We start from the raw sequence: 25,367 nt of genomic DNA on the forward strand, positions 1-25,367 counted from the left end.
TTAGCATACTAAATACTATCTTATCATTAGAGAAAGAGTCTGAGGGCTTTACAAATAATTGTGCTGAGAAATGGGGATGAAGACCAAGTAGATATTTCACAATATTACTAGAGTAATATAGTGGCAAAATTCAATGATGAGTTGATTTTCTTTAATGATTACATATCCTAAATGAATTAATCCTAGTTCAGAATATAAACACAAAAGTTTACCTGCCTGTCTCAAAGGTGGTTTTAATTTTTCTCTTAAAGATATGGGACTTCAATGGATATTGTCACCATACACTAAATGTTGGGCAAGATGGAGCTGTGGATATTTCACAAATCCTCATTCTTGAGAAGACAATACTGGTTACAGGCTGGGAGAGGTATGATTATGCCTCATGGAAAACTATAGGAAGGTGAAAAGGAGAATGTTTTATTTTAATCAAAATCTAAAAGAAAAGAGAACATAAAAATCTTGGTTGACTGTGTGTCATTAAAACTTGCTGGTGACCTAGGTGAGTGATACCCTAGTTGGAATTGACTGAATGCTTAGTGAATAAAATATTAGAAGATTGCGTAGCTTGGGTGGCTTTGAGAATTGTTAGAAGGTTTTCTTCTGGCTTTGGAAATTTCTTCTGGCTTTGGAAATTTTTCTTTCTTTAACCATTTCAGGTGGGGATGTATTACCACTTCCTAGGTTCCAAAAGTTTCCCAAATTTTATGGTCAATAAATTCTTAACTTGTAAATTACATTCCTTCAACTGTAAAGGAAACTCATTACTTCTTTTTTCATGACTTATTTTCAATTGCAACACAAGAAGGAAATAGCCAACTGAGTCCTGTGATAGCTCCTCCTTTCTATCAGTGCAGAAAAGGGCTTTTCAAAGGCACTTACTCTTCTCAAGGAGCATTGCATCCATTTCATTACAAGGAAAATTACTTCTGTTTCCTTTTCTTTCTGACAGAACTAAGGATCATAAACAGTTCTGTGGCACTGTATAAGCAGTAGGAAAATTAAAGTGTGATATGTTTTGAAAATATATTGTCCATTAATTCATCAGTTTAGAAAATATTGCTTTAATAGTTAATCATCCAATGTTATTCACTATAGAATTATGACCTTAATGCTTTGAAGCCAGGATTACATCAGACTTTATACCTAGAAAACCAGCAGTATATATGTGGGGATTTTTATCAATCACAGGGAAGAGTTTTTTCTAATGCAAATGTGCAAATACAGACCAGCAAACATAGTGCCACACACTACCTTATTTTTAGGAGTAATTTGACAATAAGAAAGTAAGTATAGCCAGATTATTCTACTTGATATTAATAACTAATTCAGTCATCCTCATCCATGAAGGACAAGACTTCTTCACATCTCGGAAAGGATTCATGATCCATTATCAACCCACAACCACTCCACAGTCTATGATCTAATGATCTCTATAATTAGAAAATAGCAATGAATAAGTTTAGCTCTCTACCATGTGTGATGTCCAGCTGATTCAATTTAAGTTTTAAACATAACAAAAAGGAATTTAAAAAAATAATCAAGTCAAAACTTGGCAATGCCATTTCCTTAATTTATTTTTAGATATCCATCGTTAGGAATTAGCATCAACTGTAAGTTTTTTTGATTGCTTACAAGGGAAAATTGGAAAGATTAGATGTAGAGTCACCTAAAAGTGGTTTAAAGGAACATCTATTATTCTATCTATGTTGGTGGGTGGTCACTTTCTATAATTTGGGGAAGAAGCTTTGGAAAAACTGGGATGAGAGTAGGAAAACTTACCACTTTTTCCATCTTCTTTCATCTTTTCCATTATCCTCAAGGTTGTCAGGACTTGGATACCTTAGTTGAAATTGAAAATTGAATTAATACATTCCGTTATATTATTTCACTTTTATATTGGTGAATTTAAAAATTATATATTCTAAGTCAGAGGCTTTATGTTAAGATAGATTTTACAGGATCTAAGACAGGATTCTTTTTACCAGGAGGCATGTAACAAAAGAGGCAACAGGGCAGGAACTGTTCAGTTGTAGTTAGAGGAGGATGGACCATTAAGCCAACTCCTTAATAGTTTAGTGATTACAGAAGAAATAACTAGAAGATTGACAGTCGTCTTATTAAGCTTTCTTCAATGCATTATTTTAGAGTCTATTAGGTTAAGTTGTAACTTTTACTTCAGATTTTATTCAAATTCAGAGATTGGTTCAAGAATTATGTGCAGGATGGAATGGTAATTACATTTTCGAGTAAAGTACTTAAATAAGCCATCCGATTTATTTTATTTACAGTGCTGTGTAGCATTAGCCACTTTATACACATTAGCTAATTTAATCCTTAGCATCATCTTGGAAGGTAGGCAATATTTTATAGATACCTCAAATGTCTGTCTTCAGGTCTTATCTCTCTAAGCTCAGTTATCCATTTGCTTGCTGTATGTGTCTGATTGCAATCTCAAATTCAACATGTTCTCAACTGAAATAATTATTTATCTCCTTTCCAAAACTTGCTATTTCTCTTTTATTTGGAACTTCAATTAATTGCCAGAGACCAAGACATCCACTCTGCTTCTCTCTCTTTGCACACAACAAAGAAATCACTAAGTCATATCTATTTTATGCCCTAAATATTTCTTAAACCTGCTCCTATAAATTGTACTATGGTATTAGTATAATTCAGAGCATAATTTCCACTTTGATGAATGCCACAGCCTTCTAACTTATCCTTTGTCCTCCTAATGCCCACCTCTCACTTCTTAAATAGATTCTGCTCGCTTTAGCTACAGTGATTTCTTTCTCCAATGAATTCTATGTTATGTCCTTGCTTAAAACCTTTCAGAGTGTCTACAAAATAAATCTAAGCTCCCTCTGACCTGGACCTATTCTTTTATTTTCTAGTTTCATTTTCACCCATTTTCTGTATATTCTAAACTCTATCAAATAGCAGCTTGCTTAGGGTGTTCGCATACAAACCATACTGTTTTACACCCTTATGCCTTTATTCTCTCATCTAGAAATCCCTCTCAAACTTTGCTCATTTGGCTAACATTTATTCCTATTTGAAGACTCATTCAGATATCTTCTCCACCAGGACATTTCTCTTAACTCTCAGTATAGAAGACAAAATGTCCCCATTTTGTCTTTGTGCTCTCTAGTTTCTTGTATTTTCTTTAATAGGGATATTTGTGTATGTGTGCATTCCTGGAGCTTACTAGATACTTGGTGATACTCATTGAGTGACTTAATAAATGTTAGTTGAATAGACAGGGAAACTAGGGATTAGAGAGATTAATTACTCACAATCACATTCCTAGTGAGAGGCAAGCAGCATAGATATTAAAATCTATTATAGTCTCTCTTCACAATGAATCAGAAGTCTAAGTATTAGCAACCCCTTTTTACAAGGAAGGCTACCGAGGCTTGAAGAGGTTGGGTAGCTCAGCCAAGGTGACAAACTTAGTAGGTCGCTGAGTTAGAATTCTGTGCCAAAGTCAGTACTCTTTCTACCACTCCTGAGTAGGACTGATTGCAAATGGAGTCATCTCACCATGAGACAGCAATTATATATTTTAAAATAAATGATTAATTGAGCATTTTGTCATTTTAATTGAAGCTAATGACTCAGTACATATGAAGAAACACACACACAAAAAACACGTGTTAGCAACTTAACAACTCAGATATATAGCTTACTCTCTTTTTTCCCTTTCCTTCCCATATATATTTTTAAATTGCACTAGGTTGAAAGCCCTGAGTTAGAAACTACAGAAGGCTGAATGTAAAGAATCATGATTCCTGTTTCAAACGCATCCACTTTTTTATGGATGGCAGGTCAATACATACAAGGCAGGATATGGTAAACATGAATGTTTGGGCCTAAGCAAAATGAACTAGAGAGCACATGTTAGCTATTTAGGAATACAGTCATTCATATCTAGAGAATTTTTCTGTCAGTAAAAAGAAGTCCCAAATTTAGAACCGTAGAAATGTGTTTCTCATTATTTTAAGCAAAATATACTTAGAACTAAGTTGTGAGTTGGCACAGAGTCAATTCAAAAATACCTGGTTGAATCTGTGGCCGTATTTATGTTGCTAAAATTAAATGGCTAGATTATCAGTTAAGTTTGCATTTGTTCAAAGTAGGCATATAATATGTATAGTTCTAGTAAAATTAAGTAAATACTCTTAAGAATTTAAGATTTTATCCTGCCTCCAAAATCTATGATTTTATAATATATTTAAAGCTCTCTAAAAAAAAAAAAATACCTCTTAGTTCCCCCCATTTTAATTTTCTCTTTTCTATAAAGGAGAAATCTCTGTAGTTTTCCCTCCAACTTTATCCAAGTATAATTGACAAATAAAAATTGTATATATTTACAGTACACAGGTAATGTCTTGATACTTGTATACATTTTGAAATGATTAAATCAAGCTAATGAACATATCTGTCACCTTATATATTTATTGCTTTCTTTTGTGAGAAATTTGTTTATGAAGATTTTATCTCCTTAAAAGTCTAGACATACATACTAAAAAGAGAATTTTTCATATAATTTTAAATGATTGTGAAAATTTTATTTATACTAGCATCCTTCACAGAGCACTGTAGAAAGTAGGAATTCAATAAATAGCTATTGATGTGATTTTTAAAAGTATTTTTAAGTGAAACAAGACTAAAGATTTGAAGTTACAAAAAATAAAACTTATATATCACAAGATATTACATTCTTAATAATTGCCTTACTAAGAAACTATAACTCTATATGACTCAATTGGTTTCCATTATTAGGATAAGAATCAGAATGGAATATTCCAAAGCTGTAATTTATTTTAGAATAACCATATTGGAGGGAAAGAGGGGGCAGGCATTTTTGAAATTCACAAATAATTCTTACATATAATTTATACTTATTCTAGTACTCAAAATTTGACTTTACAAATTTTAGGAAAATTGGAAAATGACTAAAAATAAGCTGATTTATATCAAATGAATTCTCTGCCTTTGAGATACCCTTTTTAAGTCTAAAAAGCAATGACTTGAAAAACAGGCATTAAAAAGACATGACAATAGGACTAACAACAATTAACTTCTGAGGGAACAAGTAGTTAATTGAATTCTTGTGTTCTCTTCATGACAATTTTTACATGATAAGTTTGGGTTAAAAAGTTATTTGCCTAGCTCATTCATCCTAGAAAAAAGATGGTTTTAAACATTTTTCTTTTTGTATTTTTTTTTTTTTTTTGCACTTGACAGGTAAACTAATTTTGTTCTCACAGACTTGGTCGTCGTATCAAAATTCTAAATTAGAGGCGTGATTCATTTTCACAAGATGATACAATCATTCAGTAGCAGTACTGTGATACTCTCAGGGTGGCAAATGTGGAGTGTGTACTGGAACTAGTAAACTCCTTCAATGCCAGAAAAAGAAGTCTCTCAGACTCCTAAAATGGCCTTAAAATTGGCTCATTCTGAACTTTAATTTTACTTGGCAAAAGTATAAACTTAAAAACCGTTATCTTTGAAACAGAAAAAGTGAGAGCTGCAGTGAAGATTCTTAAATTATTTTAAGGACAACTGTCATTTCAAATGAAGGTTTCAGGTTCGGTTTCAAGGGGAAAGTGGTAGCCAACTAGTTTTTCAACATTTTGACACACAAGGTCAAATATCAGAAAGACTATTTTTTATGGATTTTGTGCTTTTGAGTGTTATTCTCTGACTATACCTAGTATGTCAATTTGATATGAATATCTTGGCAAAAAGACATTAGACATTGAATTTTGCTTGAAAGATAATGCAAAATATGTAAGATTGACCTTCTATCTCCCATTGCCACCTCACTGTCTCCCTCCTCAAAGGGTAATCTCTTCAACCAAACTTACCAGGAGGAGAAGAGAAAATCAAAAATACATACACATAAAGCTACTATGAGATTAAACTGCAATTTCAGAACTTCAAGTTACCTTGTGTTACCTTATCTTGTGAAGCCTTATTAATAATATTAAAATAATATAGCTATTAATATTACATTTATTTATTTATTTGTTTTTTATTTTTATTTCAATAGTTTTGCGGGAACAGGTGGTATTTCGTTGCATGGAAAATTTGTTCAGTGGTGATTTCTGAGATTTTGGTGTACCCATCACTCAAGCAGTGTTCACTGTTTCCAGTGTGCAGTCTTTTATTCCTCACTCCCCTTCCCCTCTTCCCCGCAAGTACCCAAAGTCCATTATATCGTTCTTATGCCCTTGCATCCTGATAGCTTACCTTCCACTTATAAGTGAGAACACACAATGTTTGATTTTTGCATTCCTGAGTTACTTCACTTAGAATCATGGTCTCTAACTCCATCCTGGTTGCTATTATTTCAGTAGTATTCCAGGGTGAATATATATATACACATTATCTTTATCCACTTATTGATTGACGGACATTTGGGCTGGTTTCATACTTTTGCAGTCGTTAATTGTGCTACTGTAAACATGCGTGTGCATGTGTCTTTTTCATATAATGACTTCTTTTTGTCTGGGGAGATACCTGATAGTGAGGTTGCTGGATCAAATTGTAGATCTAGTTTTAGTTCTTTAAGAAGTCTTCATACTGTTTTCCATAGTGTTGTTCTAGTTTACGTTCCCACCAGCAGTTTAAAAGTGTTGCCTTTTCACCATGTCCATGCCAACATGTATTATATTTTGCTTTTGATTATGGCCATTCTTGCAGAAGTAAGGCGGTATCTCATTGTGGTTTTGATTTGCATTTCCCTGATAATTAGTGATGTTGAGCATTTTTTCATGTTTGTTGGCCATCTGTATATGTTCTTTTAAAAATTTTCTATTTATGTCCTTTGCCTACATTTGGTGGGATTATTTGTAATTGTTGTATTTTTTCTTGGTGATTTGTTTGAGTTCTTGCAGATTCTGGATATTAGTTCTTTGTTGAAAGCATAGTTTGCAAAGATTTTCTCCCACTCTATGGATTGTCTGTTTACTCTGCTGATAATGTCTTTTGCTGTGCAGAAGCATTTTAGTTTAATTGGGTCCCATCTATTTTTTGCTTTTGTTGCATTTGATTTTGGGTTCTTGGTTATCAACTCTTTGCCTAAGTCTATGTCTACCTGAGTTTTTCCTATGTTCTTCTAGAATTTGTGTGGTTTCAGGTCTTAGATTTAAGTCTTTGATCCGTCTTGCCTTGGTTTTTCTGTAAGGTAAGAAAGAGGCAAGGATCCAGCTTCATTTTACATGTGGCTTGCCAATTATCCTAGCACCATTTGTTGAATAGGATGTCCTTTATCTACTTTATGCTTTTGTTTGCTTTGTCAAAGATCAGTTGACTTTAAGTATTTGGTTTTATTTCTGGGTTCTCTATTTTTGTCCCACTGGTCTATGGGCCTTTTTGTGCCTATGTCCCACCAATCTATGTCCCACTGGTCTATGTACCATCCTGTTTTGGTAGCTATAGACTTGTAGTATAGGTTGAAATCAAGTAACGTGATGCTTCCAGATTTGTTCTTTTTGTTTAGTCTAACTTTGTCTGTGTGGACTACTTTTAGGTTCCATGTGAATTTTAGGATTGTTTTTTCTAATTCTGTGAAGAATGATGATGGTATTTTGATGGAAATTGCTTGAATTTGTAGATTGCTTTTGGTAGTATGATCATTTTTGCAATATTGATTCTATTCATCCATGAGCATGGGATGTGTTTCCATTTGTTTGTGTCAGGTATGATTTCTTTCAGCAGTGTTTTATAGTTTTCTTTGTAAAGATCTTTCACCTCCTTGGTCAGGTATATTTCTAAGTACTTTATTTACTTTATTTTTTTTGCAGTTGTTGTAAAAAGGGTTGAGCTCTTGATTTGATTCTCAGCTTGGTGGTTGTTGGTGTATAGCAGTGCTACCAATTTGTATACATTGATTTTGTATCCTGAAGCTTTACTGAATTCATTTATCTGATCTAGGAGCATTTGAAGGAGTCATTAGGGTTTTCTAGAGGAGTCATTAGGGTTCTCTAGGTATACAATCATATCATTGGCAAACAGCAACAGTTTGACTTCCTCTTTACTGATTTGGATGCCCTTTATTTCTTTCTCTTGTCTGATTGCTCTGGTAGATCTTCCAGTACTATGTTGAATAGACATGGTGAAAGAGGACATTTTTGTCTTGTTTCAGTTCTCAGGGTTAACGCTTTCAACTTTTCCCCATTCAATATAATGTTGGCTGTGGGTTTGCCATAGGTGGCTTTTATTACTTTGAAGTATGTTCCTTTGATGCAGATTTTGCTGAGGATTTTAATCATAAAGAGATGCTGGATTTTGTCAAATGTCTTTTCTGCATCTATTGATAAAATCATGTGATATTTGTTTTAAACTCTGTTTATGTGATATATTACATTTATTAACTTGTGTATGTTAGACCATTTCTGCATCCCTGGTATGAAACTCACTTGATCATGTTGGATTATCTTTATGAAATGCTGTTGGATTAATTTGGCTAGTATTTTGTTCAGGATTTTTGCATCTATGTTCATCGGGGTTATTGGTCTGTAGTTTCCTTTTTTTGTTTTATCCTTTCCTGTTCTTGGTATCAGGGTGATACTGGCTTCATAGAATGATTTAGGGAGGATATCCTCTTTCTCTATCTTTTGGAATAGTTTCAGTAAGATTGGTACCAACTATTCTTTGAATATCTGATAGAATTCAGCTGTGAATTCATCCAGTCCTGGACTTTTTTTTTGTTGGCAACGTTTTTATTACTGTCTTAATCTCACTACTTGTTATTGGTCTCTTCAGAGTTTGTATTTCTTCCCAATTTAATCAAGGAGGGTTGTGTATTTCCAGAAATGCGTCCAAATCCCCTAGATTTTAAAATCAGTACATACCATAAGGAAAGATTGACACACTGGTATTAGTAAGACACCACAGGAATAAAGGACATGCTACAGTTTCTGCAACTTGTCTTAATGCAAGTAAACTCCCAAACTGGGGCTCAGCCTGAGAGCGTTCTTGGCTTTGCACAGGAAATAATTTGCGTCCAAATCTTCTAGATGTGTAAAGGTGTTCACAGTAACCTTGAATGATCTTTCATATTTCTGTGGTATCAGTTGTAATATCTCCCATTTCATTTGTAATTGAGCTTATATGGATCTTCTCTCTTCTTTTCTTGGTTAATCCCACTAATCGTCTACCAATTTTGTTTACCTTTTCAAAGAAACAGCTTTATGTTTCATTTATCTTTTGCATTTTTTTTGTTGTTTCCTTTTCATTTATTTTTCTGTGATCTTTGTTATATTTTTTCTTCTGCTGGGTTTGGGTTTGATTTTTTCTTGTTTCTCTAGTTCCTTGATGTATGACCTCATATTGTCTATTTGTGTTCTTTCAGACTTTTTGATATAGGTATTTAATGTTATGAATTTTCCTCTTAGCACCACTTTTGCTGTATCCCAGAGGTTTTAAAAATTTGTGTCACTATTATTGTTCGGTTCAAAGAATTTTTAAAGTTCCATCTTGATTTCATTGTTGACCCAAAGATCATTGAGGAGCAGATTACTTAATTTTCATGTATTTGTATAGTTTTCAGGGTTCCTTTTGGAGCTAATTTCCAATTTTATTCCACTGTGGTTTGAGAGGGTACTTGATATAATTTCAACTTTCTAAAATTTATTGATATAATTTCCATTTTATAAAATTTATTGAAACCTGTTTTGTCACCTATCATATGTTGTATCTTGGAGAATGTTCCATGTGCTGATGAAAAGCATGTATATTCTACAGTTGTTGGGTAGGATGCTCTGTAAATATCTGTTGAGCCCATTTGTTCTAGGGTATGGTTTAATCCAATATTTCTTTGTTGACTTTCTGTCTTGGACTACCTGTTTATTAGTGTCAGTGCAGTATTGAAGTCCCCCACTGTTACTGTGTTGCCATCTATCTCATTTCTTATGTCTAGTAATAATTGTTTCATAAATTTGCGGGCTCTCATGTTGGATGCATATGTATTTAGGATTGTGATATTTTCCTGTTGGATTGTTTTTCTAATCATTATATAATGTTCTTGTTTGTCTTTTATAACTGTTGTTGCTTCAAAGTCTGTTTTGTCTGATGTAAGACTTTTCATGTTTGCTTTTCATGTCTCCTACTCCTGCTTGCTTTTCATGTCTGTTTGCATGGAATATCTTTTTCCACTCCTTTACCTTAAGTTTATGAGTCCTTATATGTTAGGTGAGTCTCTTGCAGATAGCAGATACTTGATTGGTGGATTTTCATCCATTCTGGCATTCTGTATCTTTTAAGCAGAGCATTTAGGCCATTACATTCAATGTTAGTATTGAGATGTGAGGTACTGTTTTATTCATTGAGCTAGTTTTTGCCTGAATACATTGTTTTTTTTTCCACTGTGTTATTGTTTCACAGGCTCTGTGAGATTTGTGCTTTAAGGAGGTTCTACTTTGGTGAATTTTGAGGTTTTGTTTCAAGATTTAGAACTCCTAGAATTTCTTATAGTCCTGGCTTGGTAGTTGTTAACTCTCAGTATATTTTTGTCTGAAAAAGACTTTCTCCTTCATTTATGAAGCTTAGTTTTGCTGGATACAAAATTCTTGGCTGGTAATTACTTTGTTTGAGGAGGCTAAAGATAGGACTCCAATCCCTTCTGGCTTGTAGGGTTTCTGCTGAGAAATCTACTGTTTATCTGACAGGTTTTCCTTTATAGATTAGCTGACGCTTTTGCTTCATAGGCCTCAAGATTCTTTCCTTTGTTTGACTTTAGATAACCTGATGATTATGTGCCTGGGCGATGATCTTTTTGTGGTGAATTTCCCAGGTGTTCTTTGAGCTTCTTGTATTTGAATGTCTAGATCTCTAGAAAGGTCATGAAAGTTTTCCTCAATTATTCCCTCTAAGCAGTTTTCTGAACTTTTAGATTTCTCTTCTTCCTCAGGAACACCAATTATTCTTAGGTTTGTCCATTTAACATAATCTCAAATTTCTTGGAGGCTTTGTTCATTTTTAAAAAATTATTTTTTCTTTTTCTGATTGGGTTGATTTGAAATCCTTTGAGTTCTGAACTTTGAGTTCTGAAGTTCTTTCTTCTACTTGTCTGATTCTATTGTTGAAACTTACCAGTGCATTTTGTATATCTTTAAGTGTGTCTTTCATTTTCAGAAGTTGTGATTGTTTTTTTCTTTATGGTATCTATTTCTCTGGAGCATTTTTTGTCATCCATATCCTGTATTTTTAAAAATTTCTTTTCATTGCTTTTCACTCTTTTCTGGTATATCCTGGAGTAACTTAATAATCCACCTTCTGAATTGTTTATTTGATGATTCAGAGATTTCTTCTTGGTTTGGATTCATTGCTGGGGAGCGAGTGTGGTCTTTCGGGGGTGTTATAGAATCTTGTTTTGTCATATTACCAGAATTACTTTTCTGATTCCTTCTCATTCAGGTAGACTATTTCAGTGAAAAAATCTGGAATTCAAGGGCTGCTGTTCAGATTCTTTTGTTTCATGGCATGGGGCGATCCCTTGCTGTGGTGCACTGTCCCTTCCCCTAGGGATGGGGCTTCCTACAAGCCAGACTGGAGTGATTGTTGCTGCTCTTCTGGGTCTAGTCACCCAGTGGAACTACCAGCCTTTGGGCTGGTGCTGGGGAGTGTCTGCAAAGAGTCCTCTGATGTGATCCATCTTTAGGTATTTCAGCCATAGATTCCAGCACCTGCTCTGGTGGAGGAGTCGGGAGAGTGAAGTAGACTCTGTGAGAGTCCTTGTAGATATATTTAGTGTGCTGACTTTCTTGAATGCTCATTATGCTAACAGTGAAGTTGTCACATGGACAGACTCAGGACCGCTGGTTAGCCAGGATGTTACAGGCAGTGGGATTAGCTGTTGTTTTCTCCTCCCTTGGAGCAGGGTTGTTCTGTCATGAGTTACTGTAATGTCCTGAGTTTGTTGGCCTCCAGCCAGGAGGTGGCGTTTTTGAGAAAGCACCAGTTTTTCTCCTGTCTCGTGGAATTTACAGCAACCTGTTGCTTCATTCAAAGGATCTGATTATTTAAAATAGAATAATTCGTACATTGATTTGGCAAATATTTATTAAATGCCTATCATGTGTAGGTATTATTCTAGATGCTGCTGTTGTAGAAGAAAAAAAACAAAGTCCTTGATCCTCTAGAACTTACTTTGTAATAGGAGAGATAGAACATAAGCAAATAAATATAGAACACAGTGTCATACAATGGTAAGTGTTATAAAAAATGAAATAGAGTAAGAGATGAGAGACTCAGAGAGTCTTCAGATAGGGTGGTCAGGGAAGGCTTGCCTGAGGAGGTGACATTTAAGCAGATAATTTTTTCTTCATTTATGTGACAGATATTTATTGAACACTCAATATGTATAGGTCACTATGCTTGCTACTGTAGGGTTACAGATTAAGACAAGATGCATGGTTTCTAGGAATTTATAATTTAGCCAAGGAGCTGAAACTATATAACATTGAATGTTGTAAGTTAAATGTGAATGATGTTAAGAGGTCAGAAGAGGAACTATTTCTTTTAATCCTAGTTATTAAGGAATTCTACCAGAATAAGATGGGCCTTAAAGAGTTGGTGTGTGGTTAGGTTCATGTGAGTCTGTGTATAAAAATAAATTCCTAAGGGCATGAAAAAGCATACCGTGAATGAAAACAAAACAAAACAGACAGAAATGTCAGAGGTACCTAGAGAAGACTAAGAATATTGTTTGGGTTGGACAAGAAGTTGTGCTTCAGAAACGTAGCTCCTAGCAGTTCAAAACAGCTACTGCAAGCAAAAAATAAATTTAAAACTTTGAATTCCTTTTTTGAAATTCAGGTGAACTTTGCATTCTCTTGCATTAATTCATCTATCTTTATTTTATGAGAAAATTATTCTTCCTCAAACTTTTTGAGTAAAACCAACACTTAAGGTATACCATATTTACCCTATGGCTTCCAGTGCCTCTGTCAAATATTTAATTGGACATTCACATATAACTGAAAAGCAAGGGTAGAAGAATAGAGAGAAATAATTCTGAAACATAGAGTAGATCTATGTACTATTGGGTCTTAAATAACAGATCTACACATTTGAATTTTATCATGTAGGAAATGAAAAACTAACAAATGTTTTCTAATGGGGCATTAGCCTTATCATTTATCATGTTGTTTTCTCCATCCAGAGTGTTTTCATCTTGCAAAATCTACCCATATTTTATGGTCTAGTTCAAATATCAGTGTTCAACTCAGCCTTCTTTGATTTCTACGCCAGCCTTTCATGGCAGTTGATCAGTACTCTCTTAGCACTTACCACATTTTACCTTGAATTTAGTCATTTTATGCTGATGGCTCTGTACCCTGCATCACTATGAACTGTGACTTCCATGTGGCAAATAAGAAATTCTTACAGAATAAATGAAAATGCCCCAGAGTAGAATAATTAATCTAGTAGCCAGATGAAGAATGTGCCAGAGATGGGTAAACTAGAAGCAGTAAAATTAATCAGTAGGCTATTACAGTCATTCAACCATGAGGTAGTTAGCACAGAACCAGGAAGCTGTCATTGACTGTTTGAAGTAAAATAGTAAGAAACGAATATGTAACATATTGCAGAGATATAATCTAAGTATTTAATTTGACTGGGGAAGAGAAAGACATCCAAAGAGGCTGGAATGTTAGTCTATTAACCATATTTGCGATTGCAGACAGAGGGCTGGTATGGAGGGAAGATGTCAAATTTGGATTTTTGACATGTTGAGATCTTTTGCTGATAGAAGCATTATATGGAACTGTCAACTGGCAAATGGAAGCTATTTCTGGCAAAGATTATGAATGAAGATAATTTAAGAGCCATTTGTATAGCAGTGACTTTGGAACTCATGGTGATATATGAGATCTCTAAGCCAGTTTGAGTGGATAGACAGAAGTGGAGGAATGAAGATAAGGAATGTTCCATTGTGTATATATACCACATGTTAAAAAGGGTGAGAGAAAGAAGGGAATAGAAAATAAAGAGTGGGGAAAGAAAGATGAGGAGGCAGGAAGAGAAGCAGGCCACTGGAAACTCTGAGGCTGAGGAGTAACACTGGTAGGACAACTAGGAAACCTTTAGAGTGGCAGGAATAAAAGATCTCAAGAAGGTGAAGAGAGAATGATGGTGAAAGACCCCATAACTATGGTTGCAAATGCTCACTTGAGATCTAGATGGCTCTAGAAGGAACAAGAGGCTTAGCATAGGCTGATGGCCAGAGCTCAGATCAGCAAGTGAAAACAGGGTGGTGTTAATGCCCCAAAAATGGAATCTTTACACTCCTCCCTTCCCCACCAGGCACAAGGCATTTCATTCTTTGCCCATCCTGTCCTATTCTCAATTTTATCAGCAGTGCCCCCAGATACTGATCTCTCTAATACTGTTCTTTCTGTTCAAAATGTATCTGTTCTATGTCCCACTTCTTTGGGGTGGCGTTTTCTAAGTGTGTTCCACAAATTATAGTTCTTCAAGATGCTGTAGATTCCAAGAGAATGGATTCTGTGATCAGTTAAGTCTTGAAAATGCCACAAGGAGTGCTAAATGTCCTGAGAAATTTTGATGGAAAAAAAACCTTATTGATTTTGTTTGAAGTACAAAACATTATTTGTTCATAGGCCTGCCCTCTGTTTTAATTGTTATTACTATAAAACTCAGTGATCTCATAATACCTATGTGGGGAAACTTTGCTTTAGGGTCATGGTGATGGATAATTAATCTGATAAATGGTTACATGGTTTGTTGTTAATGATTGTGAAAGGATAATTAATCTTCTATTGTCAAAAATTTATAATTTACCAGATAATTTAATGAGGTAATAAAAATGTTTAGTGTGGGAAACTCAGTATTATGGATGTCAATTTGGGATAAATTTTGGGCAGCATAGTCTTTTAGAAGTCTCTAATCACATCATTCAAGTGGATAGTGGTTACTCAATATCTACATCAATTTTAGATCCACAGCTAAATTCTATATCCTTTTTGCTAGGGCTATTGCTGTGTTTCGACCCCAAAACTTCAATCAATTTTTCATCCAGCCTGAAGAATGGAAAGGAGGCATACAGCACCATCATGACATCTTATGTGCTGCGTTTTTACCTCCACAAACTGTTGTTACAGGTAAATTGAACTTTCACTTGACAATCATTGGTGAAGTTTGGTTTGTTTTGGTTTGTCTTGGCTCACTCACTTTTTAAAAAGCCTTTTCTCAGTTGTTATATATATATGTATTTTGAGATGGGGTCTCTACCTATTGCCCAGGCTAGAGTGCAGTGGCCAGATCTCAGCTGATTGCAATCTCCGTCTGCCAGGCTCAAGTGATCCTCCCACCTCAGCCTCCTGAGTAGCTGGGACCATAGGCGCGCCCCACCATGCCTGGCCAATTTTTTGTATTTTTAGTAGAGATGGGTTTTTACTGTGTTGTCCAGGCTGATCTCAAACTCCTAAGCTCAAGCAATTCACCTGCATCAGCCTCCCAAAGTGCTGGGATTACCGGCGTGAGCCACTGTGCCCGGCCATGTATTTCTTTTTAACTTATGATTGACACATAATATTAATAATTGTACATATTTGTGAGGCACAACATGATGTTTCAATACATGTATAAATTGTGCAATGATCAAATCATGGTAATTAGTGTATTAATAACCTTACACATATATCATATCTTAGTGATAAGAACATTAAAAAGTCTTTTTTTCTAGCTATTTTGAAGTATACAATACATTATTGTCAACTCTAGTCATCCTACTATGCAATAGAACACCAGAACTCATTCCTCCCGTCTAACTGTAACTTTTTACCTGTTGACCAATCTCTCACCATCACCTGCTCCCTTCTCCCCTCCCCATCCTCTGGTATCCACTATTCTACCCTCTACTTTTATGAGAATAACTTTTTAGATTCCACAACTGAGTGATACCATGTGATATTTGTCTTTATATGCCTGGCTTATTTCACCTAACATAATGTCCACCAGGTTCATTCGTGTTGCTGCGAATGGCAAGATTTTATTCTTTTTATGACTGAATACTATTCCATTGTGTATATATAGCACATTTTCCTTATTCATTTATTCATTGATGGACATTTAGGTTGATTTTATATCATGACTATTGTGAATAATGCTGCAATAAACATAAGGGTGCAGATATATCTTCCACATGCTGATTTCATTTCCTTACCCAGTAGTGGAATTTCTGGATCATATGGTAGTTCTATTTTCAATTCCTCCATATTGTTTTCCATAAAGGCTATACTAATTTACATTCCCACCAGCCATATGTAAGTGTTCCCTCTGCCCGATATCTTTGCCAATACTTTTATCTTTTGATTTTTTGACAGGATCCATTCTGACTGGAGTGAAGTGATGTCTTGCTCAGGTTGTTTTGATTTGTATTTCCCTGATAACCAGAGATGTTGGACTTTTTTTTTTTTTTGTATGTCTGTTGGCCATTTGTTATGTCTTCTTTTGAGAAATGTTTATTCAGGTCTTTTGTCCATTTTTAAATCAGGTTTTCTTTGTTACAGAGTTGTTTGATTTTCTTATATATTTTGGATACTAGCCCCTTATACTATCAGATGTACAGTTTGCAACTATCTTCTCCCATTTTGTAGGTTGTCTCTTTGCTTTGTTGATTGTTTCCTTTGAACATGAATAGATTTTTGAAGAAGCAGCGCTTGCTCTTCTTAGTCCTTATTTCTAGGGAAATATATTAGTAGTTCTGATCATCAGCTCCTATGCCTGGCTGTCTGATTTCCCATCACAGTTCTACCAATTGCCACAACTTGATAATGAGCAAGTTATTTAAACTCTAAATCGTAATTTTGTCTGGAAGATAATAATATATCTATATTTTTGGTTTATAGTTCAGATTATCTGTGCAAAGGTTTAGCACAGTTCTCAGCACACAATAAGCTCATCCATAAATATTAGCTTTTATTTGTATTGTCCATTTTCCAGGAGCAGCATTAGGACTGTTGGGTACGAATCACACATTGGTGGCACTTAGATGTTTCATAATGTGAACATATTAATTCTTTGGCATAATTTAGCCCAGATAATGTTGATAAAAGTCTGTCCTCACAAAATGTCTACAAATCTAAGGTCTTAAAATGATTCATAGGCATGCTTTGATGTGACATATTAAAGAGAATGAAAAATTGTTGTATCATTTCTGGCCAAAGAATACAATTTATAGAGACAGATTGCACCATGAAATTTTCAAGTCCATATTTTGACAGCTGAATTTTTTTTTTTTTTTTTTATAGAACCAAAAATGTCATCAATTAAGAGGAATGAAAACTTACAGGAAAAGATCCAGGATATCTATGAAGTGTTACAATATGAGGTTTACTGATCTATCTACATTTAAAGTTCCCCTGTTTTCAGGACTAACTAAATTACTTTCTAGTAAGACCAACTCTGTAGATAAATTAGCTTTACAGTCACTGGAAGGCCACCCCTGCAGGGAGGATCGCATCCTGAAATGTGATGGGCACTGAAGTGCAAAACAGTGTGGTTGTTATTGTGAAAGTATTAGTAAATACCATTGTATTGGTGGGTTGACAGTCTCTTCACTCATTCTCCTCCCATCAATCCTATGTGGAAATATTTGGTCAATCACTGCTAGTAAAGCATAAGAGAAGATGGATGTTTCTATGGACAGCTGAACTCCATCCCCCTGGTTCAATTTGTGAGCTGCACAGATTGCTCTTTCTTTCTTTCTCTCTCTTTTTTTTTTTTTTTTTTTTTTTTTTTTTTTTTGAGATGGAGTGGAGTCTTGCTCTGTTGCTCAGGCTGGAGTGCAATTGTGCACTCTTGGCTCATTGCAACCTCTGCCTCCAGGGTTCAAGTGTTTCTCCTGCCTGAGTCTCCTGAGTAGCTGGGATTACAGGCACATGCCACCACGCCCAGCTAAGGTTTTTTTTTTGTATCTTTAGTAGAGACAGGTTTTCACCATATTGGCCAGGCTGGTCTCACACTCCTGACCTCCTGATCCGCCCACCTCAGCCTCCCAAAGAGACTGCTCTTTCTAGGACAATACAGTTTAGTGTGCATTTCTCTCTCTTCTCCCCTATTCCCAAAAAAGTCACCATTTGTACATCCCACCCAAACTCTTCTGCTCTCCTTGCCATAGACACTCTGCTCAGTGGGTAGCTGTCCTCACTAAGTCACTGAGAACAATGGTCTGGACATTGCTGCTTTGTTCCTCCACAGGACAAGGTTGCTCAGACTCCACCTCACTTTGGGCTTTTGGGCTATTGGGGCTTTTCTTTGTTTTCTGTGAAGAGGAGTACTGAAGGACTTTCTGTAGGAAAAACTTTAGGATTGTGGAAGACAAGAATGAAGAGAACACACACACACCCATCCACACACATACACACACAAGAAGGGATGTGTGAAACAGAAACATAGGAGGACTTGATTTACTTGCCCTTACCCAATAATAAAAAGTATGATGGTAATTAACATTTTCTCCAGTACTTACAATATGCTCAGTGCTACTGTAAGTACTTTCATTCTCTACAATAACTCTAGGAGATAAATACAATTATTAACTATTTTTTATAGATGAGAAAATTGCAGCATCAAGTAGAATTAAATAACATGTCCAAGGTCACACAGTAAGTGAGAGAACCAAGACTCAAGCTCCAGTTTTTTTATCTGCAAAGCATTTGTTCTGAATGCTTTATTACCATAAGATAAAAGGAAACAGCAGTAATTTCTACACACATATGCTCAGGTTATACTGTGGGGATTGTAAGCTCTAAAGTTAATACAAATACCAATTATTATTATTCATGTTTCTAAAAATATAGCGTGCCCACTATGTGCCATATTCTGTGTAAGATATACTGCTAATAACTTCTTCTGATTGCTGTTGCTCGTATTTTCTATCTTAATCTCCTGGCAAATTATATTCTCCATCCTGTCTTGTGCAGGGAGTTATGATGGAGAAATTGTTCTATGGAACAATAGCACAGAGAGTGCTCACCATGTTCTTCACCCTGATTACCAGAGGTTGCTAAAGTCAAAATTAGGTAAGCGTGAGTTTGAAACTAAAATAACATGGCTAGTCAAATCACTGTAGGCCTAGTTGTTCATGCATGTGCCTGCTGCAACTTGCTTCTAAATTATAGGTGATTGGCTGTAAGCACGAAGGATTAGGGATATCATTGTCTTGTCAACGTGGCTAAAGAGAATCTTGAGATTTACTTGGCTTAGCAAATTCTCCATGGCATGACATTTCTTTTCTTTATGCTACATTGGCATTTCTGAACTACTGATAGCAGGGAGCAAGACTCTCATTTTTATTTAGTTTATTTTTTTCAATAAACCTTGCCAAATTACCTAAGAGTGAACGTTAGGTACCCTTTGCTAAGAAAATGGAAATTCATGTTCACTCGATAGGCTGTTAATACTCAATCTAGAGCTTGTAATAAATATTATGCCACCTGGAAATCTTAAATTATTCCTTGCTTTAGAAGCCCATGAGGAACATTAGATGGGAGTATATTGTATTTTATGGGAGTTTAGCAGAGCACATGAATATTTTATATTTAAGTAAAATGTCTTGACAATTGCCTTTCACGTTTTATTTCAGTTTCCTTAGATACTAAAGGTTTTTCTTTAGACTAATTTATTTTGGTAATGAAAATGTCATTCCTCATGGCCCAGTGAGGTTCTGTTGTCTCAACTGAATAAACTCATAGAGGCTGAATTGAACTTTAGGAATGGACTGGTCATCAGATGCAGTTTTCTTTCTGAGTGAAAACTGAGAAGCTATTTTATTAAGAGTAGGAAAACAAACAAGAGATTTAGGGGATACTTGGCTGCAAACACAAAGCTCTGACCTGCTTTATGTCCTAAGAGCTAATCATTTTAGGATTCATTTGAACTTATACCATGAGGGGTTTGGAATTCTGCCTCTTCCTCTACACTGGGCTTTAGAATACACAGAGAGATAATTAAGGAGAAAAGTGAATAGATGTCAAATTTCTGAAAGACATGAAAGGCACTGCAATCGATTTCTTATTTGGGAATTTTGAAAATATGTCTGTATAGATTTTCCATAATTATGGACGGACTGTTCATAGATTCTGAGATGAATATCCCCAGGTTTTACTAGTGTGGCCTGGAGATGATATCATTAGATAATTGAAGTATGCTTAGAAATGTTTTCTCCAGAGTAACTGACTGACAAATAGTATTGTTAAAAAGCCTCATTTAATTAAACATAGTCATTAGAGCTCCTGTTCATTATAATATTTCCAAGATTAATTTTAATGATTAATAAGTTGAAAATGCCACAATATCAGAATTACATTTGTCTTGGGCATATTAGGATCCCTAAGATGTTAGCATTGATGCCAATATTAAGTTCTTATTTAACTCATATCAAGGAAAACACAGCAAGTTTGTATGCAACATGAAAAACAAAAATAAAGTCAAACAGTTCTTCCAGCTGCGGTTAAGAAATGTCAGAAGGCTTGATAGATGTTGACTGGAAGTCTATTGTGAGACTTGGAGTCATTGGAGATAGTGATAGATGGCGGCCTGCTGTTTCATAGGCACTAGTTTTCAAAGCAGATATTTTTCTTCATTAATATACCTGGCTTTGTCTCCATCACAGATACAAAACCTCAAAAACTTCTCAGTGCTGGGAGAAGCCACTCCACCCACCCCGTGGCAGACCAATCTACCATGGGAGTCCGCAACTTTGAGATTGACACTGAGGGCAAAAATGCTGTTATGAGGCTTTGCTTCCTCAAAGCAAGAAAAAACACTGCAGTGACAGGTAAAATATATATTTACATTTTACATGTAGTTGGAAAGGGAGCAATAAAGAAAATCCAGTCTATTTCTACTAGATCTTGTAGAATTTGAGTGCATGTAGCTAACCAGTCAGGAGTGTGTCATGTGAGGTCACAGACCATGGCAAAGGAAGTTGGAATTGAGGAGGATGGGTTCAAGAGTAGGAGGCAGACTACACCCCACTACTAATTTATCCAGTGTTGTATATGTTAAAATCAGGAAGGGAACAATTCTGACAAATTATTGAATACGGGCAACAATCAGAATTGTTGTCCCAGACATGGCATAGAGATTTTAATACCGTAGGGGCACAGCAAGATGTATGCCAGAGTCAAAGCTTAAGTCCACATATAGCAGAAGAGTTGAGTCTGAGACTGACTATATGAGTACCTAATCAAAATAGGCTGGAAGAGAATAATGAGGAGCATGGATGTTAAGCACAGTAACAGAATTTGAAAGAATTGCTAATCCCAGGATAAGAGCTGCCTGCTCTCTTCTCTGTTCTCATCTTTTTTTCTTTTTTGAAGTATTAGTTATATATTCTCCAGAGATGTATACTAACATTAATGCTATTTTATGATTTACTGTAGTTATTTGATATTATGTAAATGAAATAACCATTTGCTTAATTTTTTTCCCTGTTGTCAGTGGCAACATTAGCATGGTGTTGATGCAGGCTGCATCTTTCCGAAATGAAAATCTGCCTTGGAGAATAATGCACATATGTATTGTGTATTTGAAATCTAGACACATATGTATTATGGATTTGAAAAGGAAATGAACATATCTGAATTATGTTTATTGTTTCCCATATTTAATTTACAGATGAAAAATCTGTATAATTTTCATATAAAATTTTTAATCATTAAGAATCAATAAAGGTATAGTTTAAAAACATTCTGAGTTGTTTAGAATAAACTTTGAAACAATTAGATTCTAAAACTTTCCATTTTCTAGAACTTGCTTATACTCAAAATATGAATTATTATCCTGAAATTACTCTCATTTCCTCAATACTAATTTTAATGTTATCAGTATTCCCAGATTGTTTTCACTGAAGCAGCTACGTGTTATTATTTCTACCTTAAATAAATATGATTGTTAATTGGCAGTACATTTGTGAGGCAAACTGGAAGTCATTCAGAGAGTTATCAAATAATAGGAACCTTGCCACAGAAGAATAACTTAGGTAAGGTGCTTCAACAAAACATAAAAATGGAAAATGAAAAGGTTAGTTCTAGACTCATTCACCAAAAAAGGGTTTTATAAGGGTTTACAATGAATTATTGATGAAAACATTTAAAGAAAGCTCATAAATAGAATTCTAAGCAGGCTGCCAAATGGAGAAGTCAATAGCTATTCTGCTGTCACTACATATTCCATCCAAATCTGTGCATGCAGACTTTTACTTCACTGTATATATCCAATGGGTTATTAGGGAAGATGAATTTTATATAATGAGAATATTATCATAATGTTGGAATTAATATTTCATGTTTGTCTGAGGAAACAAATTAATTCTATCTAACTTTTAAAAACCCCTGGGCCGGGCGCGGTGGCTCAAGCCTGTAATCCCAGCACTTTGGGAGGCCGAGACGGGCGGATCACGAGGTCAGGAGATGGAGACCATCTTGGCTAACACAGTGAAACCCCGTGTCTACTAAAAAATACAAAAAACTAGCCACCTCGCTGAGACGGGCGGATCACGAGGTCAGGAGATGGAGACCATCCTGGCTAACACGGTGAAACCCCGTCTCTACTAAAAAATACAAAAAACTAGCCGGGCGAGGTGGCGGGCGCCTGTAGTCCCAGCTGCTCGGGAAGCTGAGGCAGGAGAATGGCGTAAACCCGGGAGGCGGAGCTTGTAGTGAGCTGAGATCCGGCCACTGCACTCCAGCCTGGGCGACAGAGTGAGACTCCGTCTCAAACAAACAAACAAACAAAATAAATAAATAAATAAATAAATAAATAAATAAATAAATAAATATAAAAACCCCCAAAACATCAGAATAATGAATGAAGAAAAGGGAACTAAATGTAATGGGACATTTCAATATCCTATGTCATTTAATACTCAACACAAACCAGTGAGGTTATCATACTGTTACCTCCATTTTATATTTGACAAAATTAAAGTGGTGCTGGGAATTGATCTCAGGGCTACTCACCTCTCCAACATCATATGCTTTCCACAGCGAAAGTCACTGAAGAAGTTATTTCCGACATGGGTTGTTCAGTTTTCTAATTAGATTTTCCCTTACATGTTAGGAGGAGCTAACCTGGTATCATGTGGAGGATCTGGTTATGTCAGATTTTGGGATATATATAAGAAGCAACTTCTGGCTGAATTTTTGGCTCATAGTGGAGCTGGAACGATTATTATGTCTACTGATAAGATGAATCGATACCTTACTACAGGAGATCTTGATGGATGGTTGAAAATCTGGGATATAGAGGTAAATTGAAAAACATTATCACATTACCTTTAAGATTTTTGGTGACCCTTTGTTGCAAGTAACTATGAATCAAGTCTTGTCTGTCTCCTAAACGAAGGAAAAAATATTTAGTCTAAGTGTTTTAAATAAAACATTTACAAGTTTCGTGCAGAGACTTCTTTTAAATAATTAATGAGGAAAATCATATTTTTCTCAATATTGACAGCCTTCTGTTAAGTAAATCATCCAATTTAGAAATGCAATATTGTTAGGAAGGCACTGCAGCATTATGTGAATGTAAATAATTAGGATATACCTTATTTTTGATGTATTTATTTGTTTATCTATTTATTTATTTTGAGACAGGATCTCCCTCTGTCACCTAGACTGGAGTGCAGTGGCATGATTATAGCTCTCTGCAACTTCAAACTCATGGCTCAAGCCATCCTCCCACCTCAGCCTCCTGAGTAGCTATGACTACAGGCGTGTTCCACTATGCCCAGCTAATTATTTTATTTTATTTTTATTTTATTTTTTGTAGAGACAGGGTCTCACTATGTTGACTGAGGTGAGACTACACCTTATTTGCAATGAGACTGTAAATGTAATTTAAATACTAGAGGACTATTTCCTCATCTAACATTATTGTTACCCTGAGTTAGTTTGGGATTTTTTTCTTTTTTATCACTGATTACCTCCTCGATTTTCCAATAATATTTAAAAGTTGTATATGTGACCACATATATGTGGTAAAGTTCATCTCTATCAAATAATTGGCTATACTATTTATATTTTTCTTTCCTTCCTCCTTCCCCACTAGTTCCTTTTTGTATTTCCCAAGTAGTCAGATAAGTTAGAAACCTCTTTTTCTTAATGTAATTTCATTTTCTAGCCTCTTTTATCATGAACTTTGCTTTCGCATTTGGATCACAGGTTATTGTTCCCAAGTTTGAAAATCGGCCTTTTTAAAAAAGTGTTATGTCATTGTAATCGTTTCATATTTGAATTTTTTAGAGGTCTGGTATTTCTTTTCATTCAGGAGTACTGTCTTAATTCCAGTAAGAACAAAATCACAAAGGCCCCAACTCTGATAAGATCATTCCAACCTCATGAGGACCGGATAAGTTCCTTAGAGATGTGTGAGCCGGGTGGTCAGTTACTGATTATCTCCTCCTCTGCAGACTGCAGCATTTGTGTGACTGGTGTCTGCAATGCTCCTGTTTGGATCTTTGGTCAGGTAGAAATATTGCTCTTTATTATTCTAGTATTTACTTGATGTTTAGTATTAACTTGGGCTGATTTCTATTTGAATCTCATCAGCTGTTTAATGTTCATTAGTCATGAAAGAACTGACAACATTTCTGAAGCAGTAGCTCCAGGCGACTTTGTCCTGTTTTCCATTAACCAAGACAGTTTCATCAAGCGGAAGACACCAGAGACACGGAAAGATGGAGCTCTGTGCAGCTCAAAATATTCCAAGATTTCTAAGAAAAAATTCTCCTCTAAAATAAATTCCTTCAATTTCAAAATTTAGTAAAAGTTCAACGTGGATAAAATGATAGTGTTACTAAAAAGACAGGTGATTATGACTGTTAACTAAGAATGTAATAATCAAATGTAGAAAATTTTAAGAAAAAACCAATCATCCTATTCATTCTCTGGTTTATTGCCGCAAATAATAATAGTTAACATTTGCTGAGTTTTTCTTGTGTACCTGGGGCACTGTTCTAAGATTTTTTTCAAGAATTAACTCATTTAATCTTCACAATTGCTCAATTCAGGAGGGGGCAGCTCTCACAATTCCCATTTTACAAATGAGCAAACAGAGGCACAGAGAGTTTGAATTAATCGCCTGAGCTCGCAGAAGCTAATCGTGGTAGAGTTTTGCTTTTAACTCAAGTTGGGTCACTTTAGAGCTCACATCTTTAACCCCTTTCTCAAGATCTGACTTGTCCCTGCCTATAAAATGAAATGGAAGTAGGGGGCATGAAATAAAGGAAATATTTAGTCTCATATTTTCTGTTCTTTTATCCTTTTGCCTTCTTGGGAACTTTTCCTGTTCCATTTATGCTTTTGGGGACAAAATATGTTTGA

General features: G+C 35.3%; 1 protein-coding gene across 1 annotated transcript in view; it reads left to right on the plus strand.

Moving 5' to 3' along the window:
- The window catches only part of WDR49 (WD repeat domain 49), a 183,541-nt gene that overhangs the window by 105,557 nt on the left and 52,617 nt on the right, over positions 1 to 25,367 (plus strand). The window contains exons 9-14 of the mRNA XM_037988593.2: positions 252 to 400; positions 15,010 to 15,140; positions 18,966 to 19,064; positions 20,657 to 20,821; positions 23,107 to 23,294; positions 24,313 to 24,510. Of these exons, the coding sequence (XP_037844521.2) occupies positions 252 to 400; positions 15,010 to 15,140; positions 18,966 to 19,064; positions 20,657 to 20,821; positions 23,107 to 23,294; positions 24,313 to 24,510 (930 nt within the window). The remainder of the gene's footprint in view (positions 1 to 251; positions 401 to 15,009; positions 15,141 to 18,965; positions 19,065 to 20,656; positions 20,822 to 23,106; positions 23,295 to 24,312; positions 24,511 to 25,367) is intronic.

This window comes from Chlorocebus sabaeus, chromosome 15 (assembly GCF_047675955.1).
Source record: "Chlorocebus sabaeus isolate Y175 chromosome 15, mChlSab1.0.hap1, whole genome shotgun sequence".
Classification (NCBI taxonomy): Eukaryota; Metazoa; Chordata; class Mammalia; order Primates; family Cercopithecidae; genus Chlorocebus; species Chlorocebus sabaeus.